Genomic DNA, 16,973 nt, shown 5'->3' on the forward strand with positions numbered 1-16,973 from the left:
ATACAATATATGTAATTAAACAATAATTTCATTTTCTGTGATAGTTGAAATATTGGCTACAATTAAAACGGTTTTTGTTTTTTGGGAGGTGGATATTGTTTTGTGTGTTCGTGTCTGTGTGTGTATATAAATGTGTAAGTTGTGATGGTGTGTGTTCGTTATTTTAATGTAAAATGTTGTGTTTCATTTTTTTAAATGTTAATTTCATTAATTCAGCAATTATATTCCGTTAGTGGAAAAGATGTTTGATTTGTTTCTTTTTTGTTTTAGTTTTCTAGGAGAAAAAAATATAGTTTACTACTTTTTTAAAGTCCAACTTCAGCAAATATATTCATGGGGGTTTTCCTTTTGTCAAATTCTTATTAAGTTGTTTTTTATGGTTTTGGTTTTTTGATTTGAAATCATTTCTTTGTATTGTGAGAATTTTCGTAATATTTTTTTGTTTTTTATTTTTCTTTTGCAAAACATCTCTACGCTTTTGTTATGAATTGATTTATTTTTGTTTTCTTAACATACATCGTCAATTTCTATCCGTAGTTGTTGTTCCTGTTGTTATTTTTATTTGTATTTTATTTTGTTCTTCTTCAAGGAAAATAATCTAAGTCAGTCTCTTTTTTGTAATTTTTGTTATAATTTTCAAGGTATTATTTTTTTCATCTACTCTCAAAAATAATTGAATGATATCGCGTAATATTGCATTTAGTTTTGGTTTTTTTATAAGATTTTAAATCTTTTTTTTTTTGTTTAGTTTTATAGGTTGGATGCTGTTCAAGACCTATATTACAATTTTCAAATAATTTTTCATTTAATAAATTATGGTTATGATGACAATGATAGGATGCAGATGTGATGGCATTGGAATTTGTTTCAAAACAAAGTAAAATGTTGATCGAATTTGGCCAAATTTTCCTACAAATGTAAAGAAGAAAAATAAATGGAAAAAATGTTGATGGATAATATGCATTATTAATTAAAAATATAAAGAAAGCAACACGATTTATGTAATTTTCTACAACAACTGTTGAAACAAAAATTATACTACGTAAGTCTGGGTTCAGACTTAAAAATAAAAGGCTAACTATGTTCACGAAAATAAACATGCATTCAAACAAAATTATTGCTGGGAATGGAAATGCACAATTTAATTTATGGGGATTTTCTACACTCGGTGCTTGAGACACAGGTTCTGCTATATTGTTAGGTCATCTCTGACTTTACTAGTTTCGTCGTTTTTCTTATTTCATTGACACTGAATTCCTTAACTATATAACAAGTAAAATTTTATTTTTGTTTGCGCCAATCTTGACAATAAATTTTCAATATATTCCTTCCAAATGCTGTTTCTGGGCATATTTGTAACAGACTATTCCTATAAGAGACTGAGATGATTAAACATCAAAAAAAAAAAAAAAAAAAAAAAATATGGTACAATATTGACTCTCACAAAGACCGAGGTAGACAATCTAATTTGTATAAGCAAAGAACAAATGAGAGCGAAATGTTAGACATTAAAATCCTACAAGCAAAGTCCCAAGAATCGTTTTTCTTTGATACAAATTAATGGCCTTTGGAGACAAATTAGCTACTTCAGTCAAGCGAAAAATTTGACCAAATAATTTTGGAGGAGGATTAACTGAAAAAAAATTCTTCATTCAACTGTCTGGGAATAAAATAAGGAATTCTATTTCTTATAGGAATTTAAAGGCACAAATGTATTTGAGGCATAAATACGCATGTTTGACAAAGAAATATCAACAACTTCATTGTATAGAAGGTTTGTAGCCAACGTCTGTTTTTGAATATAAAAATTGTTACATATATTAACGTTCATCTCCATGTACACGGAATTACATTACTCAAATAAGCCCCTATTTCTATGTCATTGTTCTGATTTATGTATGTATATGGGGAAACTAAATAGAGAAAGTGATTCGAATTTACACTAAATTGGAATATTGTGTTATTGGGAAGGGACTTTACACATTTCTACATTTACATACAATCACAATAATAACACACAATCTGTGTGATATAGATAATAAGAAATATATAATTAGTCTAGAACAGCAAAAATTACGGCAAATACAAATCTTACAACAATTGCATTTGTTTAAACATCGTCATCATTATTGTTATGGTTTGTAATTTAACCAAAAAAAAAATTAACTAAATCTTGTTTAAGATACTCACAACAATATAAACAAAAAAATATAGATAATACAATATTACGGATCATTACTACTACGGCTACAAATAATTCAGCAGATTCAGCAAGAATACAAATTAGCTGTTATATAGACAACAACTAAAACAATTTTCACAAAAGAGTCCTGATGGAATTTCTTCAATCAATCAATTAATCGACCATTTAAGAAAAGGTTTAAATCAATTAATTAATAGCTTGTTCGGTCATTTGAAGACATAACGTTTCCAACTGCTCCAGACTACTGGCGTCATTTAGACAATTCGCATTGGAATTGTGGCAATTGGAAATGTTGGATGCTTTTGTTACATCTGTGGCATTGGTGGTGGCTGCGGCGGCTGATGATGAATTTTGTGTGGGATGAGAGGAATAGTTTTCACTAAGGGTGGGTAGTGTTAGGTTTAGGGGCGAGGATGTACAACAACTACTGACACCACAGCTACTATTGTGACCATGACCAAGACTATGACCATGACCATTACATGAACTACCGACAGCGGCAGCAGCAGCAGCCAATAACTGCAATTGCTGTTGTTGTTGCTGTAACAAAATCTGTTGCTGCTGTTGTTGTTGTTGCTGCTGCTGATGCTGGTGGTGTTGATGTTGCAGACTATTAGCACTACTGTTACTGTTATTATTGTTATTATTATTTGTTGTGATTAGTATTTGGGGAGGTGGTGGTGGTGGGACTTGTTGTGATGGCGTTTGTTGAGATTGAGAAGGTGGTAGGACAACACTGTTACTATTTGCATTCATAACTGTCGCAGAGCCAGTCGCTTGCATGAGATCATCAGTACTAACCATAACGACAGCAGCCATTGTTTTCTTTGGCACAGATGCAGCAGCCGATGATGATGTCGAATTGTGGTGGTGTTGTTGCAACGAATCCAAATTATTGTTATTTTGATTATTATTATTATTGTTGTTGTTAATATTATTGATCGAGGTAAGGCTAGCTTTCCTCGCCTGTTGCTGTTGTTGTTGCTGCTTTTGATTGATCATATCAATCCTGGACATCTCATCATTATTCATAGCATTTGTTGTGGAGAGTATAGCCTGACCCGGTTGGAATATCATTTTCTGTGGCTGCTGTGGTCCGCCAGAAACCACAATCAAATTGTTAAGTGAACGTCGATGTTGTTGATTTTGCTGTTGTTGTTGATGGTGTTGTTGCTGCTGTTGTTGTTGCAATTGTTGATTATGATGATGTTGTTGCTGCAAACAACTCAAAGAAAAATTCAACATATCATTGGAATTTTTACGATGATTTATACGATCACTGCTGCCATTTTTCTGATCACATTTACGTGCTTTACCATTCCACCTGGAAAATTGAAAACTATTTAAATTACTTTATATTCATTACACTGAGAGATGAGAACAAAGAATGTGATGAAATATGATGTCGAAAGACGTAAACAAATTAAGCGCTTATTTATGTATTATAATATTTATTAAGTTGGATAGTAATCTTTAAGATACGATTTATGACGTTTACGAAATCAATTCATCTTCATTGAGTAGTTTTGTTAAGACCCAACAACACCACTTTATTACAATCAATCATACATATTAAAAAAATTTAAATCTTATTTTCTGATTGATCATCTATGGAAATTGCTGGATCTCCTGTGGTTAAAATAGTCCATACATTTTGACAAAATTGGAAGACAGCGGGATACATTCTTCTACACCACTTTTTTAATATCGTATAAGTTGTATGTAACTTGTTGATACCGGGTAAGGAGTCAGCTACAGTTAGAAAAGTAGTTTCAAATATGTCGTTCCTTTGGTTTGGTTTTATTGTCTAGAGCTTTAGAAGGTAAATACTATATCCAAAGCTTATCTGAAGGCTTATGCGGAGTTAAACCCCCATTGTAACGATTTCTGCCAGTCATAGTCGGCTTCATGCGGGATGCTGAGAGGGGTATAATCGCACTTTACTCATATAAGAACTCCAAAGAAACGAGTATTAATCGAACAATCTGATCCAAACTAAATAGTGTACATGTATTGGCTATTACATTGAAAAAGTCCGTAATATCTAATGCGCGAAAACTGGCTGCAGATGGTTTGAGGTGCTTGGGTGTAGAACTAAAACATTGCTTTCAGTAGGGGAAAATAGAAATCAAACTATCTGTAGGGACTTGTTGTGTTGCCTGCAGTAACAGATCTTCAAATTAGTGGACTAATGGGATGTACATGTATAAGGGCATTTATGGGAAAAGGTAAAACAAAGTCGAAAATTTTTTTCTTTAATTGTACTTAAATACGTGGAGTTACGGCAAAAAGTACAAATATCCAGTTGGTTTTTTTCAGTTTTAAATCGGGCACTTAAAAAATAAATAAAAAAACCAAAGCATGAACGCAACATTTATTAATAAATAAATTTTAATTTATGGATAAGGGAATTGTCACAAATTTTGCTTGGACAAAGCTAAAACAACTCTACAGTACAAGCAGATGAGCTTTAAAATGTTAGTTATTTTTACCGTTATAATTACTATGTTTTGGTTTCTACAACTATTTCGATCCTTATAGATAATTTTTAAATGGATTTTATTACAAAACCATGTGTCTGGTTTTGACTTTTGCTAATTACCAGTGACTGTGAAAATAATTTATCAAAGAAAATGATTTCGGAGAAATATTCCATTAATAAATCAGTGATTTCTGGAATTATAACTTGATTTTATGTAACTATATCAGTAGTTACAGTTCAGCACGGAGGAAGTCTGCAGAAGAACATCAGTTCGTACTGATCAACAAATTGTCATAGCAGTAAAAAAGAAATACAATTTTAAGAGTTCAACGAAATTGGTGAAAAGGTTGTCGTTGGATATAACCTCAAGAACAGAGCGTAGACAAACTGCATGCCCGAAAACTATCAAAAATTTTTTTTTATTTCTAAAAAGAATCGAAAAGCCAGATTATCTTTCGCAAAATCTCATACTAATTGAAATCCGACTCAGTGGAGAAATATTATGAGTCAGATTTATGAAGTAATGGATTGTTTACACTAATGTGTTGGAAAAACGCTATTTTTCCCTCGCTAAAGAAAATGCACATCTTGTTTGGATGTTTCAGCTTGACAATAATCTCCAAACGTACAATAAAACATGTCAAAGATTGATTGTGGCACTCAAAAATCTGGGTTTTACAATGGCCAACACAATCATCAGATCTTTACCCTATAGAAAAATCTTTGGAGTATCATAGATAGCAAAATCAAAAGAGTTTCACAAATAAACAGACATAACCTCTTTCCAAAGGTTCAGGATGCAAGGAATAGTATACCCAAGGATCAAATTGAGCATTTTGTTGATTCAATGCCTCGTAGCTGTGCCGCCGTAATGAAAAATAATGGTTATGCTGTCGATTACTAGCAAAATTCCCAAGCCTCCGAATTTTTGAACCGCAACAGAGTTTAATGAACAGATGTATCACCATGTGGTTTGCATTTTTCAACTTGACCAATAAATAAAAAATACGTCATGCATGCATGTATTATATATTAATATATATAAACCATCATTGTCGTAGCTGTTATTAGCGGTTTAATCTAAAATAAGACAAAACAATTTCTTAGATTCATCATTTCTATAATCCGATTACAAGCCGTTTGTAGTGTCGTTTGTAATTCATATATAAATGATTTGCGAAAGAAAATACGGCAACATTCGCTAATTTCCTATTCGAGAACTAGTTGCTGTTGTTAATTTGTGGAGTCGGTCGGCCATTACACACAGAACAATGCACAGTTGTTTTAATCCATCTTTACTCTTGACGATGATGCTGTTTCTGTCGATTAAACATCAGGCAGTATGTGAGCTTATCAAACTACCAACGACGACACCTGCCTTAACAAATCGTCAAAAAATTGTTAATCATCGAAATCTAAAATCGATTGAAGCTTCAATGGACGAGAGCACAGATCCATGTGAGAATTTCTATCAGCATGCTTGTGGTAATTGGGATAGTATGCACACAAATATCAGCAATTATCACGATTATTATCGAATGATTGAGTACTACACCAACCGAGAAATGGCAATTGCACTGCAAAAGAAAACAACACTAACAAAGGAACCAAAGTTCATTGAAAAAGCTCGAGCCTATTTTAAATCCTGTACGAATATGAAATATTTGGACCTTTCACAATTTCTTAAATGGTTGCAAGAACATGAGCAGCTGGATACAGTTTCAACAAACGGAGAATTCATAAAGACGAATCAATCAGCTGATTGGTTAAGAACATTAGCCATATTAAACAAATATGGCTTAAATGGTGTCTTTATGGAGGAAATTTATTTCAAAGATCTCAACATTTTAAAACTTCGAAGGCCCATTAAAAATAAAGGATTTGTCAAATTCCCCTATCAAACATTTAAAGTGTTGACCACATCAACTTTTCGTTGGAATAACGAAACCATAAGCAACAAATGGATACAATTCTCCAGCTTAGAAAATGATTTACAAAAACTTGAGCACTCAACTAATTGTTCTCACAAAACGTACAATTTGTTAACGCTACAAGAAATACCATGGCTAAGGTATTATGTGGATATGATCTTGGACAACACAAAGTTTCCAGTTAAAAATCTAAGAATCATCATTTCGGATACGTCGTACATAAGAAGGCTGTATAAACTTTTGCATGCCTACGATCAACAATTCATTTCTGAATATCTACAAATAAGATTCCTTTGGAGTGCGCTCACCAATGGCTATACCAAATTTACACCTGAAATGTGTGCTCTAAAGACTCGTCAGTTAATGTTTTTAGCTACAGATTGGTTATTTGAATACCAACATCCAGTGTTAGTAAAAAGTATACCAAAAATTGAAACAATGTTTCAAAATATTAAGGATAATTTTCGTAAAGTTTTACTAAACAATTCGAATGGATTCGAACCAAACATTCTGTCGTTTCTCTTGAAAAAGCTGAATAGTACCCAATTGCAAGTTGGGCATTTGCCTCGAAATAACACTGTGCAAAAACTGGAACATATCTACAAACACTTGGAAATAGACGAAAGTAATTTTTATCACAATCAAATGCAATTGTTGAAATTCCAAACCAACCACACAGTACTCAATTATATTGCAACGAAAGACCGCACTCAATATATAGAGCATACAAAGAAACTATCTCCCTATTTCTATCGCATCTACAATATTGTGGTATTACCCATAACCACATTACAATTACCTATCTATGATGTCAGCTTGAATGACTTATATCAATACAGTTCAATTGGTTATATATTGGGTCATGAAATTACACATGGATTTGACACAATGGGAACACAGCGAGATCCTACGGGCCGCAAATTGTCCATCTATCATGATATGATAAATACAAATCCAAAATTTAAAGCGAATCTAGAATGTATACGTAATTTAAATAATGGAGTAATTGATGAGAAAATTGCAGATATAACAGGATTTCGGATTGCATTTCAAGCCTATTTTGAATTATATCCAAATGCACGGAAGCAAACACTTAATGTAAATGGTAAAAATTTGACACTGGACAAAGTGTTCTTTCTCAATCATGCACAATTCAGATGTACTTCGACAAAAGCAAATCTCTTTTCGGATAAAAGTCATGGGACGCCTGAAGATCGTATTGTCGATGCACTCTCACATTTTCCAGAATTTGTTAAAACATTTCAATGTTCAAAATATTCCGACATGTATTTAGAGAAAACCTGTCAGCTATGGAGGAGGTGATGAGTGATATTTGTTAGAGTTAGTACATATTTTTGGATATAGTTAATCTAGTTTGGTTTTATTTTAAATACAAAAAAAAAAAATTAAAAAAAAATGTGATATATAATTTTGGTGAAAAAAAGAAAAACAGTAAGGAGAGTAGACTATGTATATGGTGCTCTTCACCACTTTTGGGTATATCATTTTTGAAGGACCATTGATATGAAATCGGACGAATATAAACAGTCAATCTGTATCTATGTGTGAAACGAATCAAGGGGACCCTACCCACTTTCAGTAAAAAAAATAATTAGTTTTTTTTTTTTTTGATTTGATTCATAACTGCACTAATTCACGAATGTCCCTAAAACATTTCAAGTGAAATTTGAAGATATAGCCGATTTATTGTCTCATTCACGCCTTTGTTTACATCAATGACATTTGTAATAAATTGATATTTACATGTTACATGAGAATTGAAATGTTTTCTATAACTCACCTTGGTTTATTCAAATTACCATTGCTGCCATTTTTATTGTGATGCATTTTCGGTGTTAGCGACATCTTTAATTTCGATAGCTTAAATTTCAATTCTTTCAATTGATTAACATGATTTACAAAAGCCTCATTGTGTATGGAACGATCCAATATCCATAGAATAACACTGATATTGTCATCATCAACAACGGCATAGGGATCCTTTTGAGCAATTGTACAAACTGAAAAAAAAACAAATATTTACATAAATATATTTCAATTGCTTTGTATCAATCAATACTCACCCAAATCAACAATTTTCAAAAACATTAAAGCAACATTATCTTCGCCAGCGGCAACTAATTCTATTGGTTTCATGGGCGTTAGAACAATATTGGCCAACTCTTCAATGGCTGCCTGCAGCTTAAGCTGGCCATTCATCAGTTCGTGTTCCATTTTGGCCAAATGATTACAGCGGTCCTTAAGTTTATCTATGCACAAAGCCAATTTGTGGGAAGCACCTTTGGTTACACCTAAACTCTGTAAATATTCCTCGGTTATCTGTAGCATATCCTCGTATGTCATATTCTTAAACAGTTCGATGTATTTGTGTAGACGCAATGATTTTAGCCACAGGCCAATGCTGGACATGCCAACATTTCTTGTCTGAAATTTAATATAGTTCGGTTTGAAATCATCCAGACGTGTATCCGAACCACTGTTGGTCAATGAGCCACGATGATGTTCGATCGATAGTGAAAAACTACGCGGTTTATTGGCGAATTGTGCCAAATTTTCAGTTGAATTTGAACAATTATCGTTGACAGTGATGACCGATGAATTGGAGGATGATGCAGATGAGGATATGGTCTGGGTTGTAAGACTGTTGGAACGTCGGGTTTTTAGTGCAGCATATTTACTATCTAAACTCCAACGATTGATGTCCAAGTGATCACCACAATTACTCATCAGTATAGAGGCATAACCCATTTGAGGCTGAAATTATAGTTTTGTTTGTTTATTAAACTGTATTTAAAAAAGGTTATCAAACTTATTAAACAAATAAACAAGAAACAAATGAAAAACATATCAAAGCTATAGCATCCATTAAAAAGTGAATAATAATATATAAATATTTTAACTTATTTTTAGTCGAGAGTTGCAAATTATCTACATGGATATTTTTTATTTTCTATCAATTCGAAAAAAATGTCCTCAAAACATGAAAAAACATAAATTTTAAAGAAACTGTTATACGATATTTTCATTATCATTGATGCCGAATAGAACTTTCCATATCCATAGTCACTAGAAAATAAAATAAAGAGCATGCTGTATGTTCGGTATTTTATGAGCAATATTTTTCTTCGTAGGTTTCGAAGTTAAAATTTACAGTAATATTCGAATATTTTGCAAAAACTGGTCGTTACAACTGATATTTCGTCGTTATAACCGTTATTCTTTTGTATGGGCTAAAAAGGGCAAAAGTTCGGGACTTTTGGATTTCGTCGCTATAGCTAGTAGTGTGTGCAAGCATAGTTTAGTAGCACCCAAATAAGATAACTGCTTATATATGTTTGAATGAACTAATTTAATAATTAATAAAGATAATCAACAACTATTTGAATATATTATTTAAACTTACCTGTAACTGACCCAAATTATTATTGCCATTATTGCTGCAACTATCGCAATTATTCATTGTGTTTGAATTGGGATCAAAATCTAAAATTTCAGTACCATTCTTAGAGAATGAGGTGTCATGATCATCGATACCATTCAATTGACTACTACAATTATTATTATTATTAATTATATTAATAATTGGATTTGATTGGATTGGTGTGCCAAAGAGATTGGGCGTTGTGGCGGCCACCGTTGACGCCGCTGTCAGGCCATTCACCAACGATGTACAATTATTTGTGTCCACAACGCTGCCCAATGAATCGACAATACTCGTTCCGATATTGAGTCCTAAACTATTTTGACTAGATGCTAATTCATTCAGCGTAATACCATTCAAATTATCACAGAGTTGATCGGCTAGTTGACCGACCGTGACACCAACACCATTAGCACCGCCGGCATTTCCACCACCTCCGGCGCTGACACCGCCACTGCCAACATTATTGTTCATATTGTTATTGTTATTATTGTTATTGGATTTTACTACTAACGATGACCAATCTGAAGCTATACTCGACGATGGTGGCTGTTTATTAGTTTGCTGTTGTAGTTGCTGCTGCTGTTGTTGTTGCTGTTGCAGTTGATGCCTGCTTGGAGGTTGTATTGTCTGCCAGTCTGTATTGCGTGATCCCATTATTGATTGAGAAATTGTTGATGAATTACAATTCGGTGTCAAGTTGCCAAACGATGAGGCTACCGATGCATTTGATGCCGTCGAAGAAATTGACAAAGCCGACGATGACGATGAAGTAGCCGATGATCCAGATGTGGTCATATTTGGATTTTCCAATAGTAGACCACCAACAAGGCTATTTTGATTTGATATGAAATTAGATGTGTGCAACGATGGTGGCGGTACACCCATATTGTATGATGATGTACAATTATTAGAAGATTGTAAATGATCTTCTAGATGTCGCAACCAACCATTTAGGGATCTGAAAAAAGATGAATTCAAAATAAGATAATAGTTTTAATGAAAATTGTTTAGTAAGCACTATCAACAATACGTATACTACTATGTGTAGGAATAAACTTTATATGTGTAGATTTTATATAGCCACAGATTTTTCTTTATTTTAAGGATCACACCTTGAACTATTTTCAATTTTTTTTGTTGAAAAATACGAAACACCGTTTTTAATCAGTGTTCGCAAAAAAAAAAAAAAAACGGTACACTATCGTAGTGTACCGTACCAGGAACACAAACACTAAACAATTTTTAGCGTTAGTGTTCCGGTACACAAACATTAAAAAATATTTTAGTGGTACTGTTCCGGAGCACAACGAAATTCGTAGTGTACCGCTGTCGGGCACTAAAAATCGTAGTGTACCGCGGCCGGAACACTAAAGACTAACACACTATTGCATAAGACTACCTGTACAAAAATCATAAAAAAGAAGAATATTCCAATAATGGATATATGAAATTCGCCTTTCATGTGGTACCTGTATGAGGTTTTGTAATATTTATCCAAAATCATAAACGCGTATCTTGTAATAATTATGTTGATTGTGTGACAATAACCAAATTTTCAATATTTTTGCTAAAATTTCCTAAAAGTATGAATTATAGATGGATGCAGGTATAATTTTTTTAAGAAAAACATTTCATACTAACATTTTACAAGGAGATCTCCAAATATTATGGGAAAAATCATGTTCGTTGTGTAAATTAATGAAAATTGTATCCAAAGCTGTATAATTTTGTCACAAAAACTGGCCAAAATACCTACCTTTTGTAATTGCAAATAAAGTTATATTCATTTCTATGTTTTTTTATTATTTGATCTCATTTTACCTCAAGAAACAAAACAGACGTGTATGGTACACTACCAGTAAAGTTCAAGTAAGTAGAACGCTACGATTTGTATTGTTCCGAACAGTGGAACACTAATATTTTTAGTGTTCCGACCAGTGGAACACTAACATTTTTAGTGTTCCGACCAGTGCACTATAGGTAATTTGCCCTGTTTTTAGGAAAAAATTAATAACAGCGGTTTTAAACGATTTTTTGACATTTTAAATGATGTATATGTACAAGAAAGAGAAAACGCAGATTTCTACAGTAAAAACCGGATATAACGAACAACTGTTATAAGCAACTACACATATAACGAACAAAGCTAATACTTTTCAGATATTTTCATTAGTTGTTTTATACACAACAAACGATTGAAAACGATTAGAGTAGTAATTTAATAAAATTTCGACCCCGCGATTAAATTTTTAAAGGAATAATTATTACAATGTCGTATGTTTTTGCAGAATGCATTAATAACTATTAATACAGTACCCACTAATACTCCCTAAGGACATTAATATGTAAAAGTGAGATAAAACCATGCTTACTACAGTCGAACACGATTATAGTAAACACTGGATATACTGAACAAATTTTTTTTATATGCCACTTTTTTATTTTTAATCAATCCTGAAAAAAGTAAAAAAGTAAATGTTTGATGGTTTATATTCTAAGGGGGAACTCAACCCCGCCATTTTCTGTTCTCCACTATTTAGATTTTTTTCTCATAATCTTTCCTTCGACAACTTATTTGCGGATTAAGAGTCACGTTATTTGTTTTGTAATCAAAATTCGTGCGTATTCGTTTTTTCGCGGAAAAGTTCTATCTTCTTATGTCATTCGGTGCATCTTGACAAATGCATGCAAAATAACCTAATTTCCTATTTTAATTTGACGTATTTGAACAACAATATATTTCCTTACTTTTATTTCTTTCATCAAACCAAATATTGAAAATATTATTTTTTATCCTGAAGTTCCCTACAAAAAACTAGTATATCTTGAAAAACGCAAAAAATCGCAATTTGAGACCTATTGGAATCAATTTAGAAGGCTTTCATTTATATATTTCAGTTGTCAAAAGATCAGACAAATTTAAACATTTTAGTAAAAGTCTATCTAAAATGACTTATGTGTAAAAAATAGAAAAATTTCTTTTATTATAGTCAAATATGTAAATTTTGAATCGCTACACAAACGTATTAACAAATATTATGTATTAAATAAATAGCGCACACCACCGTTAATACTCTCCATGTTTAATTTTTATGTTTATGCTTTGAATTTAGCGGTTTTAAACGGTTTAAAATACGACTTGATTTATTAATTTTTTTTATTTCTTTAATTTTATTTTCAAAGTTTAGAGTTTGGCAACGATTTTCACCGCTTTTAAGACACTTTTACGCAAAAAATCTTACAGATTCATAAAATTTGACATGTTTTCTTTTTAATGACATCAAAAAAGATTTTATTTTCCAAAATTGAAAAAATGACTTTTTGCCCAAAAACTGTCCAAATTACCTATAGTGCAGTGGAACACTAACATTTTTAGTGTTCCGACCAGTGGAACACAACGATTTTTAATGTACCGCAGTCGGTACACTACGATTTTTAGTGTACCGCAGCTGGTACGGTAAGATTTTCGTTGTGCTCCGGAACAGTAACGCTAAAAATATTTTTAGTGTTTGTGTACCTGTACAGTACGTTATTTTAGTGTACCTATCCACCTTGGTACGGTACATAACACTATGGAACGGTACCATAATGTTTATTTTCGAACGCTGTTTTTAATAAAGCAGTTTGCGGTGCCCACTGTAGCTCGAATTCAATTCAATTTTACGCTGTTAAACTTGAATCCATAAACCACTCACTTAAAGAAGTTGGCATTCCTGAAACCATTACGTATTGGATAGATAAAATGCTATACATCAGAATTATAAATTCAAGTGTGGGTGATACAAAAATCAGGAAAATGGTAACTGGAGGTAAATCTCAGGGAGAGGTGCTCTCGCCGTTGCTATGGCTATTGGTAATAAATAACATACTGATCGAATTGGACGGGAAAGGTATTAAAGTTGTAGCTTATGTGGACGACGTGGTGATATTGATTTCCGGAAAATTCCCGTCAATAATCTCGGAGATTATGCAAGGAGCCTTACTGACGCTGTCACGTTGGGCTAGGGCGAACGGCCTTGGTGTAAATCCAACAAAGACGAAACTGGTAATGTTCAGCGTAAGATCGGAGTTTTTGCTCCGCCAACACTGGATGGAGTGCAACTTTATCTATCACCCGAAGCAATGTACCTTGGCACAATCCTGGACTGCCAACTACGATGGAATAGGAACGCTGAGGAACGAACGAAGAGAGGGCTGATTGCACTCTATGCATGCAAGAACTCCATTGGGAAAAGCTGGGGGCTAAAACCATCCACTATACACTGGATGTATAACACCGTGGTAAGGCCCATCCTATCCTATGGCTATCTTGTGTGGTGGAACTCTCTGCGCCACAAGTCGACATCCAGGAAATTAGATAAGGTACAAAGAGCCGGTATTACATTGGACCAACGCGTAAAACTAAGCGACTATATATCACCAGTCCTGAGATTTGATGTAGATGTCGTTATTCCTAGTAGAGACGACTGGAAACAAAGTAGCCCTCCTCCAGACGGATCCAAGGATCCAAGATGGAAGAAGGTACAGTGACAGGCGTCTACTGTAAAAAGCTAGGGCTTGAGTTAACGTACAAGCTAGATTGCAACTGTAGTGTTTTCCAAGGCGAAATCTTCCGGAATTGATAAAGTCTGGATGGAGAGGTCGTTGGATGCTGAGGCCGTCCTCAAGTATAGAGCGGCTTTGGAAAAACTTACGTACAGCTATCGGCTGTGTTGGGTACCAGGACACCGTGACATCTTGGGTAATGAAAGAGCAGACGAATTAGCTAGACGAGGATCTCAATCCAGAGATCTAACAATTGATGGCTCAATCAAACCACCCATATGACATCTTTACCAGAACTTTGAGGAGTTCTTCGACGAAAGAGCCTACGAACTTTGGCACAAGTTGGCTGACTCTGTCTACCAAAAGGACACACTCACTGTTGAACCTGAGCAAAGCTGAAATAAGAGTAATGACAGGAATCATTACTGGTCATTGCAATATCAGGGCCTTTACTGGTAAATGGGATCTTGATGCAATTGATTACTGTAGACTCTGCATTGACGAGGAGGAGACGGAGACAATTGAGCATCTTCTGTGTCACTGTCCGACCCTGGCTTACAGGCGGCACAGACTAGTGGGTGCCATGTTGTTATTTTACACAAAAAAAGTCTTGTCCATTTTTTTTAACGCTAAATATTGGTCGATCATTATAAATACAGTCATTTGCTTCCACCATTTCTTTGGTCCATTTCATCACCTAAATATCACCCGATTTCTACCGAAAACATAATGTAGATTTTTAAAGCGTCAGATCCGGACATAAATGCAGAATTTCGTAATAAATTCAGCATTTAAATCTGAAATAATTTTGTAATAACTGTGGATTGTACTGGCTAGTTGAAATATGACTATCGGTGCTTCTAGGGCCAATATTTCGCGACCTTACAAACTCTTTGACCATACAAAGATATAATACCCTTAAAAATGGATAATATTTTCAACATAAATTCCTCAATTAAATTTTAAAAAATCGCCTCTCGCTTAAGGACAAGAATTGTATGTGTATAATAATCTCTTAAAGGTGTATAAATATCGGATTATCCGTTTGGGGCTACCGTGGTACATATTCTCTATTATCATTTGGAATATAGTTACATAAAAAGTACAAAACAGTTTTAATATTTGACTTCTATTTAATGGTCAGCAACTTTTTAAATAATTTCATAAGTTCAAAATGAATTGTTCAATATTTTAAAATGAATAAAATAATACAAAAGTTGTTTCATAAAAAAACAATTACTCACCTACGATCCTCACTAGATATAGCTGAATGTATTAACATATAGGAGAATATTTGCTGCACCAATTCTGTTGGTACAATTTGTCTTATTGTATCCTTTACGGCCAGCGGTATCAACGATAAATATATCATTTTGGCCTCTTCATTGCCCGGCTTCAGTAGAGGTAACATATTCAATACCTCATGCAATATATCTTCCTTTTTGCCATACAACTTCCGCTCATCACATTGTGTTAATTGAAAATCAGATCCATAGCACGATGGCATTGAATCCTTGTCCGATGATGATGACGACAGGGTATCGACTAAATCGCCCAAATGAAATGTCTTGTAGGCATTCAATAGATTCTGCAAATACGATGGATTGTTGGCATTCATGTCGATGACAACGGTACTTAGATTGGATGTGGAACCCATATTCTGTGTCAAGGTATTATCAATGGAATATTGTAGAAATTTCAGGCTGGGATAGCGTAGGCGCTTCAACAGGGCATACATTACAACAGTACGCTCACAATCGTTCCATTTCTCGAAGAGATTTGTGACCGTGTTCACTTGCTCGCAAAACAATGCATTCCCGGTGGTATTAGTGTTGCCACCATTGGTCGTATTGGTTGTGGATGTCAACGTCGGAGACGTGACTATTGTTGGTGCGTTATTATGACTGTTGCTGCTGCTGCTGCCGCCGCTACTGCCATTTGTTGTATTTTGGTTGTCAGCGTTGTTATTGTTGCTTGTGTATTTCATAGTGATGCCTTTTTGCCTTTTTAGGTTATAGATTTTGTCAAGTGTTGCACTATGATAATGATTTCGTTTCGTTCTAGCTCTGTTGAGTTGACTCAATGTCTCGACAGAATGACCGACTGACTTATTTTTGTTTGTTGTATATTGTACAATCGCTGTGTTGTTGTTTGTTTATTGTAGTTGTTGGTTGTTTCGTTACGTTTGTTTTGTCTTGTATCGGAACAACAAAAGTCCTTTCTCTGATGATGTAGTTTATGTTTTTTGTTTGTTTGGTTTTACAATAAATAATAGTTAAATTTATATTAACAATAGTCGTAGATAGTCTATTTTGTTTGCATTATCTTAGCTGATATTCTTCTTGTTGCCATCCATGAGATAAACAA

General features: G+C 33.7%; 1 protein-coding gene across 1 annotated transcript; it reads right to left on the reverse strand.

Moving 5' to 3' along the window:
- Positions 1-867: 867 nt before the first annotated feature.
- On the reverse strand, positions 868-16,633 carry LOC133323438 (protein Smaug). Its single transcript, XM_061532364.1, has 6 exons — positions 15,851-16,633; positions 10,041-11,019; positions 8,701-9,391; positions 8,418-8,637; positions 3,005-3,527; positions 868-909 (listed from the first exon to the last, which is right to left on the reverse strand). Exons 1-6 carry the CDS (start codon positions 16,591-16,593, stop codon positions 868-870), a joined length of 3,198 nt encoding a protein of 1,065 aa, XP_061388348.1. The 5' UTR covers positions 16,594-16,633.
- Between the last annotated feature and the right edge of the window lie 340 nt (positions 16,634-16,973).

The sequence above is a fragment of the Musca vetustissima genome, unplaced genomic scaffold, assembly GCF_032173495.1.
Source record: "Musca vetustissima isolate MV318-11 ecotype Yass unplaced genomic scaffold, APGP_CSIRO_Mvet_v1 utg15436, whole genome shotgun sequence".
NCBI classification, from domain to species: domain Eukaryota; kingdom Metazoa; phylum Arthropoda; class Insecta; order Diptera; family Muscidae; genus Musca; species Musca vetustissima.

What these genes read in the sequence shown, in the direction of transcription:
- LOC133323438 (XM_061532364.1), bottom strand. Translation starts at nt 16,593, where the DNA reads ATGAAATACACAAGCAACAATAACAACGCTGACAACCAAAATACAACA. An exon ending in ATATCTAGTGAGGATCGTAG is followed by an intron (nt 11,020 to 15,850) that starts GTGAGTAATTGT and finishes ATCTTTTTTCAG; the next exon opens with ATCCCTAAATGGTTGGTTGC. An exon ending in GGTAATTTGAATAAACCAAG is followed by an intron (nt 3,528 to 8,417) that starts GTGAGTTATAGA and finishes TCAATTTTCCAG; the next exon opens with GTGGAATGGTAAAGCACGTA.